The sequence below is a fragment of the Anopheles moucheti genome, chromosome 2, assembly GCF_943734755.1.
Source record: "Anopheles moucheti chromosome 2, idAnoMoucSN_F20_07, whole genome shotgun sequence".
Lineage (NCBI taxonomy): Eukaryota > Metazoa > Arthropoda > Insecta > Diptera > Culicidae > Anopheles > Anopheles moucheti.
Window position 1 is genome coordinate 97,466,161 of NC_069140.1, and position 13,735 is coordinate 97,479,895.

The following is a 13,735-nucleotide window of genomic DNA, read 5'->3' on the forward strand; positions in this document are numbered from 1 at the left end:
CCGTTGGAAGTCATCACCACCAGTCGGGTCGGGAAACTGCACTCGATGAGTAGTTGTCGCATTTTATTGCGTTTCTTGCTTTGTGTGTGCAAGCAATTGTTTTTTTTTGTTCCTTCTCCTCTGTTTCACACTAACCCCTCTGCTCTGCTGTCCCCTTTTAGAACCCTGTTTAGGTTTCCCCATGAGCACCGTCCACCGTCCCTTCCGAGTGGGGTGGGTGTTCGGGACGACAAGTTGGGACCGACCGCTTGACCGACAGAAATGAATGTATTTTATGGTGCAGATGGGAGGCATCGAGATTTGCGGGTGCACACGCCGGGTAAGGGTGACGAGCGAGCGCGAGTCAAACACCATCCACCACTGGAGGCCTCGTGACCATCGCGCGCCGAAGGTCCCCTTTGCCCGGCGTGTTCGATGGTTAGTTCATGATGCCGCATTGCATTACGTAAGTACTTGTGCAGCGACCTTGAGCTGAACGTTTGCTGCGAGCGATCGGAACGGTGGCGGAGAAGATGCGGTCCCCTGGGCTGGGTGGGGAGTAAAAACGGGGAAAAATAAAACCTTGAAGTTCGGTGGAGGTGGAGGGACGGTTTCAAGTCCAGTGTCCAAGTCTGTCGTCGTTTGTTGTTACCTGTCATTAGTCAAAGCCGCCGTCACACCGGGAGAGGGGAAGGTGTACTGATTCTTGTCGTAGCGGGTTGATCGCGAGCAGGTACAGAATGTAACGCGAGATGGAGGTGCATGGATAGTACCTCACAGAGTGACCTATTTCCGACCGTGCTCGGTGTACTCGCGGTGTTAGTGGGTGGTTCGTTAGCAAAAGCCGTCTCTTCATGCTCTCCGCCAGTGTTGCCAGATGTAAAGCACGAGAAGGAGGAAGCAAGACATCACCAAGAATAGACAAAACAATCCCCAATCTCTGGAGAAGGAGACGGACAGCCGGTGTAGTAGGAAGGAAATGCAAGCTGCATTACGAAATCTTACCGGACCTGAACCCAGCCAGCCTTTGCGCACGCTCGCAAAGAGACGCAATATCATCGCGATCGGAAGATCGAGTCTTCCTCGCTTTTAGTTTGCATATACCGCGCTGAGTGGGTTAGTCGCACGCACAGTAGCTATCGGTTTAGTGCAGTTTCATTCTGTATTTGCATACATAAGGTTATTTTGTTTGCGGTGATGGTTAGTTCCCTAATTACTGGTTGAAGGCAATCCGTGCTTAGTAATTTAGTAGTTGTTGATGCCCTCTGGCGGAAAAAGCGGAAACCAATAGACAACAGCTCTGGTCATTCTTTATAATTAGGTTGGGAAGCAAAACTGTTAACAATTCATTGGTTTAAGTTTAAGAATTCTGAACCATAAGCAGATGATGTGAAAAAGCTTAATTGCATCATTTTAAGAAATATGTCAAACCCAACAATTTGTGTTTATACTTGCTCTTTTTACATTAAATCCCGTTTCGCGAAGACCACCACATGGAGCCGCACATGTGTGTGCAAACGTATGATTTTCCGTGTTTTTTTTTGCATTTGAATTCTTCAACTTCTGCCTCCTTACAGTACTGGGCCTAACCTCAATTCGACACGCAATATGGCAGTCATACGGTGCCGGTTGAGTTACGACCGGGTGACGGTAGCTATGAATAAGACCAATTCATTTCAACGACCGACGAACGTGCCTCGAACCCGATCCGCCCGATATTCTTGTAGGTCTTTGGGTCTTGGGCCGTGCCAAAACAGTGACGCCAGCCAGGCAAACGCGGCACAGCCGTTCAATGAGTTTTAAGTGGGGCAAATGAACTGCCTGCGCCCACCAGCTGTGTTCATCACACACAAGCCCTTTTTTCTGCAGCGGTCCTCTGCCCCCGGGGGTTTTGTTTATGCGATCGGGACCGCGAGCGCACAAACTGTTGCCAAGTGTGGTATATGTTGCCCGTTGATGGGCGCACGCTCTCGAATCAGCATCGCTTCAAATCCATCCCACCGCCCCCGACCGATCAGTCAGCTCCATACTACCGGCTTATCTAAATCTGTGCCGTACCCCCGCGTTCGAGTAGGGTTTAGTTTAGAGAGCATCGAACTCCGAACTGTTTCGTTACGTATCGGGAACATGGAGCTATTTATCGCTTCAGATGCTTAGTTCATTTGAGTTTGCGCACGTCTGACTCATCGCTAAAACAGTGCAAATCAAGATCGGGCGTTGCAAACTTTTGCTGTTGTGTCGTCGATGCGCCTGTGCAAAGTCGTCCGGAAAAACATCCACTAACCCCCAGAGCCCGTTTCGATGGCACGATCGGTGTTGTTTTATCGGTTTAACTAAACTGCCTTGACTTCCAACTCCCTTCGAGCGATCGGGGGAGTATCGTTGGATCGTAAAATGGACGGGAATAGGTATTTTGCGTATTACTTGTTAGGATCGGCATGGCAACCGCGATTCCCCACGGCGTGGTGCTGTGTTAACCTACGGGGAGGGACAGTAATATTCGTGATGGATAATGGTAAACGCTCTATGCGCGGTCTCTTTTGTAGCCAACGTAGTAAAAAGGCATTAAGATGACCGATAATAACGTTCTCTCACCGCTCTGTGGTCGTATATCTTAATTCCAGCGAAACGGTTTGCATGTTAGATAACGCATCTAAAGCTTAGCTGCTGCACCTGTAGCTAATTGCGCACCGCTGATTGGTCCACGAACGATCGATCTTCGAGCTTTCATCTCCAGAACGATCGGTTTACAGTGATGCGGATAAGCATCACTGCGCCATTTACATCACATTGTGATCTTCCTTTCACTTTGCTGTAAATTCCGTAGTTTACGCAATCTTGATTTGGAGTTAATGAATTGGCCACGGTAAGTCGCAATCGACTTCCTTATAATGTCGTCAGTGCCACTATCAATCGGAGCAGTTAAGCAGCTATGAAGTCGGTTCGGTTGAGGGTTCCGTAATGCTCCCGGACCCGGAATTTCCCCTCCCCTCAATTGGCTGGGCTCTCATTTTTCTCTCACAGATTACTTAGACGCGTCTTAGAAGTTCAATGGCAAGATGGCGTCAGTTACACGATGCCCGAACAAGACGATTGCCCACCAATTGCACTCGGTGCTCCACAATGTACATGTAATTCCGCCACACGTTCGTACGCGATTGTGGCTGATCTGCTGATATTGATAAGGGAGTTGCACGCGAAAACAATGGCCGTTAAGAGTGCGCACATTCCGTACTGCGCGTAACTTCCAGCCGGCATCTAAGCATCTTGTGTGGGAAACCCAGTAGTAGTGGCTGTACTTGTTGTTGAAGGGGGATACACGATTACACACTGGCCCCTACTACGGCCAGTGCCTTTTTTTTTGTTTTGCTTTTGTTTGCTCCAGCCAGAATTAGAAGATGCTATTTTAACCCCTGCACCATTCTCATCGTCTCTCTCGTCCCCAGTATGCATTATTCAAAGCACCTTTAAAAGGGCACGTGCCTTGGAAGAGAAAAGGTGTGCGCTGGATCGGTTGATGGTTAATGTTCGATTTGTATCTTCTACCCTTTTAGCGCACCCGTGCCATAACCTTATTCTAATGCGTACCCTTGGTTGCGGGTTTTTTTTTGTATATGCAGCAAATGGCGATAGCCGCCATCTCTAAACTCGGCACGTTGCTCTCTTTCGCGATTGCCTTTCCAGTTCCAGAGCGATTGGCTTGCGCGTGTATGTGTGGGTTTTTTTTATTGGCTGCATGACGATTATTTCTACCGAGAAGCATCAGACATATACACGTTGCCTTCAGGGCCAGAGCTGCATCTCGCTGCTCGAGGGGTCGAGTTCCGTGTCGTGGCCTCGCCGTTTTTATGTAACACCCATTGGGCTCTAACACCTGCTGGAGAGAGAGAGAGAGAGAGATAGAGAGAGAGCGAGAGGGAAAGCGTAAGAACACATAGAAAAACCCTTCCGCAAAGTCCATAAACAGCGTTAGGTTGTACGAGATGAGTTCTAACCTCGATGCGATCAAGGCTCGATCACTCAGCTTCCATTCCGGTAGGAGAAAATCTTGAGCCTCTTCTTCATCGAAACCTTCCCGCACGCATCTAGATTAGATGGGATTAGATGGGTCTTTTCTCTCTCTCTCTCTCCCATCTAATAAGCTTCAATTCAGCGGGGAGATGTTTGCATGCGGTTATCTTAACTCGATATCATATCGCGAAAAAAACAAAACAATACATGGTCTCACTTGGTACAACAATGGTGTGGAGCCAAGCGAAAGGGAGGTTTTTCCTGTGCATTTCTCAACACGACCGCAACCTCGAAGCCCCACACGAAGGTGGCACCACAAACGGGTTGCGGGGAAGGCGAGGAGAGAGGCGAACACTATTCTCACACAAGATGAGCCCCCGCAGGGCGGCGGAGGAACGTGTTCTTTCCTCTTGAAGAATGCATTATCGTCATAGCAAATGGTTAGAACGAGTTCTCTCTATCGCAAACTGCTTCCCTTCGCAATCTACCAGCATCTCACGTGGTGTCCGGTTGAACTATGCGAGGCATCTCCCTGATGGGGTAGGGGTTGGTAGTGGCAGCGGCAATAGTAACAAAGGCGCGCGGGGTGGTTAGTGCAGTGGTTACCATCGTGCCTGTGCCAAGTTGAACGAGATTTTTGTTCCATCACGCAAGATTAAGTACGAAGAAACTTCCCGGAAATGATAACTTCAGTTGCAGTAGAACTCCAAGTATAACTCCAAGGTGTCTTATGGAAAATACTTGTTGTTTGAAAACTCCAGACAACTCTAATGCGATACTCTGTGGCTGATGTCGCTGTGTCGCCACTCGTTTTTTCTCTTTTATTTCCATCTGTCACTCTACTGTCAAATTTTTGTTTGACTGACAGTCCGTTACGTTTATATTTCTAGTTGCTGGAGTTTAACCGCTACAACGCCAATCTTTAGAAGTAAATAATGAAGAATGAGAATTTATTCTATGCACTCTTCCTAACTCCCTTTATTTTGAGTAAGAGCACTATGTAATCTACACGATTGCACTTTTCTTTTTCTTGAGCTTAGCTCCAGTGCACTCGCTTCTAACTCGCTATCGCACAGGTGCGGTGCATAGGTTAAGGAAGATGTATTACTTTCAAGGTTACGTGCATCAACTGTCGGTGTAATTGGCAAAACCCTCGGGGAGCCTGGAGACACGATCGACTTGAGCAATGCACAACAACACCACAGGCAAGAATGGCCTCCGGTGGATACACGTGCAAAACCATCCCCCTTCCCCCCTCCCTTACGCCGAATGATATCCGGTTTCGATGGAGACGCATGGTGCCTTTGTGTGAGTGCGGGCGATTGACACTGTAGAGGTGGCGCGGTTTGCAAAGATTTCAAATGCCGCCGCGGATGGCTTTAAAGACATGGTTTTAGTGTCGTCTCCATGTCGTCCCCCGTGTGGGGGTGTGGAGGCAAACACACATTCCTCCCGGGAACCAGTTGTCGAAAAGGTATAAATTTTAATTACCCCCGACGACGTTTTTACCACCGGCAGTAGCAGTGTGGAGATGATGGTGGTCGTGTTATTCGTTCGCCGCGTGTGTTTCCGCATGTGGTCGGTGCCGCAGTGTGGGATACAGCAGCTGCATGTGCATCGGTTGTGCGGAATGGAATCAATTTGCACCGAAACGGGGTCAAACGGAATGGGGGATAGAAGAATGGTACGAGCGGGCATGGTAAATCATAAATAATTGATTTAGCGGTGGTACGCACTCGTTTTCAGATGGTAAAGTTGATAAAAATTCCCCCGACTTCTTCACTGTTCTGGTAGACGTAGTAGAGACGGGTTATCAATTGATTTTTTGTTTGGGCAGATAACAAGATCGTTGTGATCTTTCACGACTCTAATTGAAATCGTTACAAAGGATATTAAAGTTATTTGTTTTATTTGCTTAAGTTATTTGCTTTTTTCCGCTCTCATCTGTCATCCCGATTGTTTCTCATTACTAACTCTCTTATGTCTCTTTTTTTCCTTCCTCTGCGTTGTTCCTAATCCAGTTCTCTTTTTTGTCTTTTGTTCTATTGTCCTTACTTTGTGTACTCACCAGTTCCTACTGTTTACTGTAATTTTTCTTATATAAGATTAGGGTTTGGTTTTTTGTTGTTATGATTTATTTATAATAGTCCAAATGACAAACACACAGACGAACAATAAATAAATTATTTAATTAGTTAGTTGTTACATAAAATGATCGTCAAAATTGAAGAAATGCTACTTTTTATTATTTATATTAATGTATATAAAATTTGTTGAACAAGTAATCAAGTGTTTCTGAAGTCTCAAAGGGACTTTGGAACATACGATTCGGAAATTTATTAATTCATAATAATGTGTTGATAATTTGTTAGACTCAAATTTGGATTATTTTTTGAACATTAAAACCTTTAAAGAAGAATCGGAGAGACACAGTTGAGTTACGTAATGAATTGCTCTATTCCAACAGGACCGTAACAATACTGCCTATCGCCACCATCTCTCACCATCAAATAGATAATCACTTCGTATTTTTGTCGGCCATTTGCGCTGCAAGAAGTGGAAAAGTTCAACTGGAGTACGTTGTGCCAGTTACTGGCGAGCATGCTGGAATACCATTAGAATATATGGGGTGCGGTGTGTGGCCGTTGTTCTCGCGCAGCTGATCTTAATTTCCAATGAGACTGCAATCATGGGCCACTTCCATCGCCTCTGTGGTTGGTATGAAGGGTACCCTCAGTTTGACAGGAGGCCACACAAACGTACCCCGAAACGTTCAAATTTAGGTGAATAATTTTAAACTCGACGTCGTCGGACAAACAAACAAAAATCGATCCGATCATCTGCTCCCGTAAACTTTTGTCCCCGTTTTGGCAGAAGTAAATCGGTTCGGCTCTCGCTAGCCGGTAATAGAACAGAGCTTTGGTTCGCTTCCTGTGCGAAAAGTAAAAAATAACGGTAGAGGCCTCGCATTCGAAATAGACCATTGCCGATTGGGGAGGGTGACACAATTGTTTGCCAATAGTTGGCGGTGGGTGTTGTGCTTCTTTTCTTCGCCCTTCGCGGCTACGGTACCGGGAGATATGGGTACTGCCCGAGCGTCAACACATGGTCGGTACCGGTGGTGCAAGTGCAGTTTTGTGCCTTGTGCGTTCTCCGACCCGACAGCACCCGTGACCCCGTGTCCAGTTGTGCCGACTGACCCAGCAACGGCAGCAGGCCGGGCAACCGGTTAGCCGGAAAGTGGCGACCTTCTACCAATCAAAGCCAAATTAAGGCCACAACCGCGCGACAACCCTCTCCGTACCGTTACCTGTGTTGCGAGTGCTGCGAGAGGGTAGCATGTGGTGCATGGATCGAGAGCGCATATGCAGTCGTGTCTGCATGTGAACCGCGCTTGACGGGACGGACAGCTGCTGACGCTGCCGTGACGTTCAATGAACCACTTGGGCTAGTTGAGGTTGCTGTGAACGAATCAGAAGGCCCTCTCCTCCCACCTCCACTATGCGAGAAGGGCTTCAACATATCCCCCCCCTTCCTGGACCTGGTGGTTATGAGTGGGTGCTGGTAAATTGGGTTGTTGCGGCAGTCTGCGGGTGCTCACTACAATAGTGGCGAGTGCTTATGCTACGAATGGACGATGGACACACAGTATTGATGATCGATGAGGTCAACGCGTCGTACACCTACACCGACACCGAGTGATTGTTCTAATGGAGGGAATCGCCGTATTGAGATCGCCACCCCGCGAGAAGGGCAACGGTGGTGTGCTTTCAAGAGGGTTAACTGGCCTCTGACCTCCACCTCCGCGTGGCGGCACAGTGGTAGAAACGTGGTCGATGGCCATGCAGCGCCACTTCTAAGGTCTGCTCTAGTCCTTCAAGTGCGCACCAGCGCTAAAGTAGGCCACCCCAGTAGGCTTGCACAACCTTGAGACGACGGCTTCCGTTCGGTGGTTGGTGTGAGCCGTTTCCAACCCTCCTCTGCCATAAGAAATCCTTGCGCGGATCGGCAAGATCTTCCATGTCCACGATTGTTATGGATCATCGCGGCGGCGGTGGTGCACTTTCTACCGGGTTGGCTTGGAAAGGTTCGAAATTGGATGGCCTTCGCCAAGTGTAGTTTTGTTTGCCGAAGCAGATGTGTCTGCACACTGGGTAGAGTCATCCCCACGCAAACATGGACCCCAACCGTCCGCCGAAGGTGCAGATCAATGCGGTGCATTGTGAGATTTTTATTTATTTATTTACGTGATCATATTATCAATTTTGTCATTAAATCGAAACACCAGTTGAATATCCGCAGACTCCTCTATCCATGGACATCCCGTGACGTTTATCCACATTTTGCTGTTACAAACTTCGATCAGCGTTACCGATTACCGATCGTCGCACCATCACGCGATAGATATTTGACGGAGATCGTAGTACCCTCGAACAATAGCGACAATAATATGCAATGTGAGAAACGTCAACCCAGCACGATTTTATGTACATAACCTTGACACAGCCCGACTGGATCGTGTGGTGTGGCTCGCTCTCCCCCACTTCGAGTTTTCTGCTGACAAACACGCAAAAACGTACAAACCGCCGCTGCATTATTCTGTCCATCGCCGGAAGACGAACGGTACGCATCAAACTGCCATCAATGCGTAACAACAACTTTCGCGGTTGCATTCCATGACTCATTGAGGTCAGCAGCGGATATGGTAATGATGATACGTTTCTGGCACGAACGTTTCGCTCGCTATTGTCATTTTGCAGATCTTCCCCCCCCGAATCGCGACCAGTGTCCTTCAAAAAACGCATTCATTCAGACGTCAGGGGAGCTTCAAACGTGTTGACGAATTCTTCCTTCTTCCGTTCTGGAGAGAGATAATGTTTCGCCCTGTTTGGGGTGTACGAATCGTGCCGTATCTGCTCGTTCTTTACGTGCCCCGAAACCTGCTCTTCAAACAACACGGCCCTGAAGCCATCCCCAGACGTCCCCAAGAAAGCACGCCCAGTCAAACATTCGATTGAATGAAGAAATATCTTTGTTTGTCCTTTCCGCTGATCAACATAAACCGCCGCTACCTTCCCCTATTCCCACAAAGTTTCTTATCAGTGTGGTACTCGTGGAACTCGTGAAGGTAGGGTCTCGTGCACGTTTCGGTTCGTGTCCAACTGGAAATTCGGATGCTCTCTAGCGCGAACCTCTCGGGTGGCCTGTAAATTCTGCATGGGAAAGCATCAGAACTTAACGTCGATGAAGAAAATTCCATATCACCTAGTAGACAGCAGATATGTTCTTGTTTTTGTTGGCGCTAGTAGGCTACCATGTAAAGGCCACACCAATTACACTCTGCATCTCGAGACATGATCATAGCTGGCAATAACAATTACCGGTGAGTCGAACCAAACCGCACAAACCGATCGCCCGACACCACCCCACCGGTCCCTCCCCAAATGCCCACATCATCGTGCAAACCTTCTGTGCGCGCTGCTGACTCGATAACCTTCGCCGTGGTGCTTAGATTGCGCTCTATGTCGAGGCTACCGTGGGGCATTTCTGTGGTGTGCTGTGTGCAAGCACAATCTCTCCCTCTGTGTGTGCTACAGAGCATATACGGCCTGCGAAACGTCAAATGCCACGGACTTGCGGCGCCACTAGCCAGAGCCCCACCGCACCACCGCACAAACTGTCATCTGGTGGTGAAAATCTGTCGACGCATGACTTCATCGGATCGGAAGTTGGCTTTAACACAGGCCCGACTGTACCGGGCCAGCATCTTCCTTTGTGCACCTCCCTGAACGGATCGGTAGTGGTAGCGTGCTGGAGATTATGGGCATGTGCCCTGCTGCTGCCATGGTGTGTGGAGACCGTATGCGCACAGTTTCCAGGGCCGGCCGCGCACCGTTGGTAATACGATCGCCTTCAACCGCCGCGCCAACAACCTGTCTAATCGAATGCCCGTTCTTGGGAGTTTCGCTTCAATTGGCGCGGAACCCTTGAGAGCGCTTTGGTGGGACCTTGGGCTTTCGCGGTGGTGATGTGGCGCAGGGGAGTTACGTAGGGAGCCTGCAGCAACTTGCAGCAAGTGTGAGCTAGAATTAGCTGCACAACGATCAAGTACGATGATCACAGAAAATGTGTCGACAATGTCTGGCACTGCTTAAGAGAGTTCCAAGAAGTTGAATTTCGTAGTCCACATTTGCTGTTCCCACTAAGCTCGATTAATAGTAGACTATGTGCACTATGTCCGCAGGGACGGATTTAGATGAGATGGAAAAGTACATCTCAAGGTTGAACAATGCAGTGGGTACGCTACTCGAAAGGTAGAGAGGAAGCCGAACTCAACAGCATTACCATGTGACCTCGTCCAATCCAATCGGTTGAGTTTGTCAGGTTATAAACCATGTTCAACGAGGCTGGGTGAAGTGCCTCAGCTCTCTTGATCTTCGGTGGAAACATACAACCATCGACTTGCATAAGCCGCGCAAGTTTAGAATGTACTCCAAGAGAATTCTTCAAGAATACTCCCATACCGCTCCACACCGAGAACGAGGTCAGGGGGATATAAATGGTGCATGGTTTATTGGCCGTCCGACCGACCGGCTCCACAAGTAGACGGCTGGAGCTCCGTCTGTAGGTCGTAAAGTTGAACGGACGGCGAGGCACGATCATATTCCCGAAAGTGTGTCAACTCGGCGCAACACATAAACCCTATTGGGTTGCTGCGTTGAGGCGAGGTTTTGGGGGTGTTCTGAAAACAGCCATAACCCCGTGAAATGTTGTTGCAAGCAGTTACACCCGAAGGTCAGTACACGGTGCTGTACCTAGCGCGTGAAGGTGCCTGCGTGTGATGTAAGCCCGTCGATGTGTTCCTCGCAGAGCCCAAGACCTTCGAGATTTCTAGATTTCCCACGCGGATGCTCTGGCGAGCATGTTCGGGTAGTGCTCTTCGCAACAGTATTCAAATCAATCTGCTGGTGTTCCTCCGCGTACGGATGCATTCCAACACTGCTGGCTGGTACGATCGTGCGGTTTGCGATGCGTCAAGTGTGGTGCGTTTTTATGTTAATCAAAATGTCCTTGTGTAACATTTCTGTAGTGCAGTTGCACACCGTCCGACCGTCACCGCAATCTAATCAACCAATCCATGTCAGTCGCGATACTGTGCCGCCTTCGAGGAGGATCGGGCTTGATCGGGAAGTATGCAACGTCGCGCGCAGATCAAAGGATGGGGCCCGCCTGATTGGTTTCCATCATCAGGCGGTCTAAACGAAAGAGCCTTCGGGAGCTGAAAAAGGGGTGGCGTTTAATGGATATCTGCAACGACACAGGTCGTTCATCAGCTGCTACAGTTGATTAATGTCACAGGGGCAATGGGTTACGTAAAAATGAGGTCGATATAGATGAAGGAGTTATTAGATGATAGAATTAGCTGTTTCCAGAACTTGGATCTGCATATATCAACACTAATATATCGAATGTCCAAAACTAATTACAATTTCTTTCCCCGTTTTTCATTCTACTACTTTTAGATTAAACAGGCGAAGCATGCACGTTATGGAAGACAATGATGATGCGCGAGCGGTGTCTTCGGATTGTAAAGTAACGCAACTATCGACCGATTTACATTCTGTGTTCGCCACGCCCAAACAGTCAGGGCTCGGGGAAATACTTCTCAAAGCGCAGGAGAAAACCAGCTACGTTGCCGCTTCAATCACTCCGGCGGACAAGCAAAACGAAACCAAAGATACCGGAATTACTGCGGGCGGTGAGCAAGGAGATTCGAAGGTACAGCCAAAACACCCAGCTAGTGATACGGCGGCAGACGCAGCGGAAGCGGCTGCAAAGCCTACCAACATTATCTCCAGCACGACCTCATCCCATTCGGACGACAAGATGCCGACGGCAACGGCGGTCGAGGTGTCGGAGAAGATTGCCGATTCGAGCGATGATGCCGTTTCGGTGCTGTCGTCTTCAACGTCGGCAAAGAAATCGGTGACTGCAATTACGCCAACGGTAAACAGTTCCGCCAGTACGGAAGCTGCTGAACAGAAGGGCAAAGCCACGGATGAAAGCACGACCGACACGACGGCCAAGGCTAGTGAGGTTGCTAAAGATGCATCGTCTGCTAAGGAAACTGATTCTAGTTCGGTTGGTTTAGATAAGCAGGAAAGCAACACTACTAATACTGTAGAACCAAATAGCCAAACGGAAGCCATTTGTTCTCCCAGGGCCAATAGCGAGCCGACGGCAGATGATGTAATGGCAGGGATTGACGATTTTATGGATCATACGGGCAGTGAAGGTGATGAGGAAAAGCAGCACGAGAAAGAGTTCAACGAAGATCTTACATTCCAGATGGACGTTGATCCACCCGTCGAAAAGAGCTCATCGATCTCGATCTCGAAGGAGAAGAACGTGGAAAGTGCCATTGACTTAACATCTACCAGCGAACCTTCGAAGGAGAAGGGTGAAGAATCGTCATCGTCTGAGACGCACCCAGGCGATCGTATCTCGACAGGACCATCGAAAGAACCACGCGTGGATATGCACGATAAAACGGTAGTGACATCCACACCCGTTACCAATCAGAAAAAAGGCCAACAGAAGCGGTTGGATCTTGAAGAGCAGGAAGAGGCTTGCTCTTCATTGGAGGTAAAGCAAGAACATGAACAAGCGAGCGTTGTAAATGAAGCACAAAATTTGTCCAAACAGAAATCTTCTGAGGCTCGCGGTGACGGCGACAGTGCACATTCAGCACAGAAAGTAGTACAATCGGATACATCAACATCCACCAATCGGAAACGTAGACGATCCGTGGAGATCGAGGCGGATCGACAGGCCAGCGCCGGTGCTGACTCTGAAGAATCAATTGAACCAGCGAAGAAGCTAAAGCTCGAAGTGGAAGCGACCTATCCAACACACGAACGGGTCGTGAATGACTATATCGAAACGACCCAAAACACCTCGGTAGACGAGATTCAGAATCACACGGATACGCTGGTGAAAGAAATCGAGGATCTGAACGATATGATCCGTGAGACGGAGGTCAAGTGGAACAATTTGTTACATCTGAAGAAGGTAAAGGAGGAGATTCTGTTGCGGTTAAACCGCCGTAAGCACGTGATCGGTATTATGGGCACCCAGCTGGGTGAGGTGTCGGTGTTCAGCCACCTCGATTCGTCGAACCTAAGCAGTCAGCATCACCACCAGCAGAGTGGCCGATCATCCTCCGTTGGTCCGCGTCCACCAACACCCCCGCCGGAGGTCGAAATTCGTCCTGCTTCCGTGACGAACTCGATGCACTACGGTTTTAATGCATCGAACAGCAGCGGCGGCAACAGTGCCACGAACGGTGGCGATAAACAAGGTAGCCATTTCGGTAACCACTCTCGGATCTCTAACCGACGCAGTAGCAGCAACTGCGTCCACACTAGCGGGAACACTTCCAGCAAAGCGCGTAACGCGAAGGATACTAACAGCTTCGTGTCGCAGTTCAATAGCAGCAACAATGCCGTCACAATGGTACCACTGCCAAATACGACATCCATGATTATGAAAGCGCGTGCCAGCATGAATGCGGCCGAGATGGAGAAGGAGCGGTCCACGGCGGAACAGATCCATCGGCAGATCTTTTCCAAACCGATTCTCAGCAACCATCAGCAGATCCTGAACAATCTGGCCATGTCGGCCGGTTTGACGGGGTCGTCTGGTAGTGCTAGCGGATCGAACAATTCGAACAGCACGGTAGGTG

General features: G+C 48.9%; 1 protein-coding gene across 3 annotated transcripts in view; it reads left to right on the forward strand.

Annotated features, from left to right (window-relative positions):
• Positions 1 to 13,735, forward strand: part of LOC128296871 (putative uncharacterized protein DDB_G0277255) — a 38,142-nt gene that overhangs the window by 21,226 nt on the left and 3,181 nt on the right. For all 3 annotated transcript variants that reach the window (XM_053032384.1, XM_053032385.1, XM_053032386.1), the window contains exon 3: positions 11,514 to 13,728. In XM_053032384.1, the coding sequence (XP_052888344.1) occupies positions 11,514 to 13,728 (2,215 nt within the window). The remainder of the gene's footprint in view (positions 1 to 11,513; positions 13,729 to 13,735) is intronic.